Source organism: Pinus tabuliformis, chromosome 6 (genome assembly GCF_031772625.1).
Source record: "Pinus tabuliformis cultivar Carrire ecotype Pingquan chromosome 6, CPIR1, whole genome shotgun sequence".
In the NCBI taxonomy this organism is placed as follows: domain Eukaryota; kingdom Viridiplantae; phylum Streptophyta; class Pinopsida; order Pinales; family Pinaceae; genus Pinus; species Pinus tabuliformis.
Window position 1 is genome coordinate 920,702,301 of NC_142292.1, and position 2,125 is coordinate 920,704,425.

At 37.4% G+C, this 2,125-nt stretch overlaps 1 protein-coding gene across 2 annotated transcripts; it reads left to right on the forward strand.

Moving 5' to 3' along the window:
* Positions 1-347: 347 nt before the first annotated feature.
* LOC149261945 (uncharacterized) lies at positions 348-1,836 on the forward strand. 2 transcript variants are annotated; one of them, XM_089382766.1, is made up of 2 exons: positions 348-1,306; positions 1,462-1,836. In XM_089382766.1, the coding sequence occupies exon 1, from the start codon at positions 474-476 to the stop codon at positions 1,302-1,304; it is 831 nt and encodes a 276-aa protein (XP_089238892.1). In that variant the 5' UTR covers positions 348-473; the 3' UTR covers positions 1,305-1,306; positions 1,462-1,836. The 2 variants fall into 2 exon arrangements, with proteins under 2 accessions (XP_089238892.1, XP_089238887.1); XM_089382761.1 differs by having other exon boundaries at positions 1,543-1,836.
* Positions 1,837-2,125: the final 289 nt, after the last annotated feature.

A 2,125-nucleotide genomic window follows, 5' to 3' on the forward strand; every position in this document is an offset into this window, starting at 1 on the left:
AGCTTTACCAATTTCAAATTATATATAAAATTTAATTTAAAATTATTTTTAATTTATTAAATATTTATATTTTTGAAAATACAAAAAACAAGTTAGCCATTTGAAACATAAAACGTAAATACATTAAGTAAAAATAAAAAATTATCAAAATATTGAATGGCTAAACAGTTAAAATATACTCAATATTTCCTTGGTTAGGAAAAAAGTAAATGGCTTTCGAATCATATTTCCACGAATTCACACTTTATATAGGAAACTATGATAACCTAAACGAGTTTTAAAAACTTAATTCATTACTTTCGAAATTAACTCGAACGGTCCGCTGAACGAGTCACCTTGGTTACTTTTTGAAACTGTCCTTGACTCCTTCGTTTGAACTTTGAGGGCCCGCTGATTCCATAGAGCGGGATATAAGGATATGTACTCTGCTACTGCACTGAACATCTGACAATTTAGATTATTAATTGAATGCGATGAGGACATTCAAGCTTCCCAAATTCTTATACAGGAAGAAGAAGAGCAAAATCCGCCCAACCCTTGCCCCAGATGTGAAGTCTCCCATCTGCGGGCACTGCCACCCTTGTCAAAACTGCCATGGTCCCCACTCTTGCGAGGTAGCTTGCTTTCACTGCAGTCAACCATCAATGGCGTCCAAGTTCGAACCCAATGCGCCACCACTTCCTCCAGGAGCAGAAATCGATCCAGATTGGACAGGATCTGATCAGCCACCTGAAAATCAACCTCTAATTCAAGGACAAGGTCATGGCTATTACACAGAATCCGGACCATCCAGTTCCAGTTATGGACCTCATACTCCCGTGCCCTATGGGCAGATCCAATCTTATCAGCAATACATGGCCCCATCTCCTGCCTATGGAGTGCCCGTTTGGCAGCAGCAGCAGCAGCAGGAGAGTAGGCCTGAATGGAGTACAGGGCTCTGTCACTGCGAATCAGACATGGCGATCTGCTTGCTTGGGTGTTTTTGCCCATGCATTCTCTTTGGTAAAGTTGCAGAGAAATTGGATGGGGACATGACTCACTGCCTCACAGCGGCAATCATTTGGTATATTCTGCAGCAATTTACGTCTTGTGGGTGCATTTATTCTTGTGGGTATAGGAGGAAGCTGCGTGCAAAATACAATCTTCCTGAGAAGCCCTTGCCTGATTGCCTTGTGCATTACTTGTGCTGGCCTTGTGCATTCTGTCAAGAGTACAGAGAATTGCATGTTCGGAGGATCAGAGAAGAGGCTTGGGATTCCAGAACAATTATGTCTCCTCCTCTGCAGCAATCGATGAACTATTGAAAGTAAGGGATAAATCATTTGCATTTTATGTTTTTGAAGAAGGTAACTGAATGTATTTGCCGTGTTGCTGAATGTATGTGTTTGAAATGTGTGAATAAGGTATTCTGTTTAGGTACTTTTGATTACATATTTTTATTTACCTTGTTGCTGAATGTAGGTGTTTGATTTGCCTTGTTGCTGAATGTATGTGTTTGGAATGTGTGAATAAGGTAATCTATTGAAATATCTTTTATTACAGGGTTTTATTTGTATTGCCAAGTTGGTGTACAGTGTGCAACCATTTGTATTGCTAAGTTGGTGTTAAGTGTGCAGCCATTTGTATTCAGAGATTTTTTTACTTCATCTATAATTTGCAGTGAGTACTTTTAACAATGGAAAAGTTTATTGGAAGAGAGTATTGAGTTCTTCAACAATGGAAAAGTTTATGGAGTATTAGAGGGTTTGTAAGACTTTTAAAAGCAAAATGCCCTGTATTTCAAGAATAAGAGGCCCCTGTTTTGGATAATAAGATTGGCATTGGTTTTGATGGTTACTGCTTGGGTTTTTGATCTGTTTAGTATGTATCAATTTACTTTTGTTCATTTACAATTAGGGTTAAAACATAGTTCTCATATGAATATTTATGACATGTGCGTTTTAGTTTCCAAATGTTTGTTGAATTTGAAAGAGTGCAAGGGTAAATTATCATTTTTTTTTGCTTTGGCTGAATGTATGTGTTTAGAATGTGTTCATTTACAATTAGGGTTAAAACATAGTTCCTATATGAATACATACAATATGTGCATTTTAGTTTCCAAATGGTTATGTGAATAGATACAATA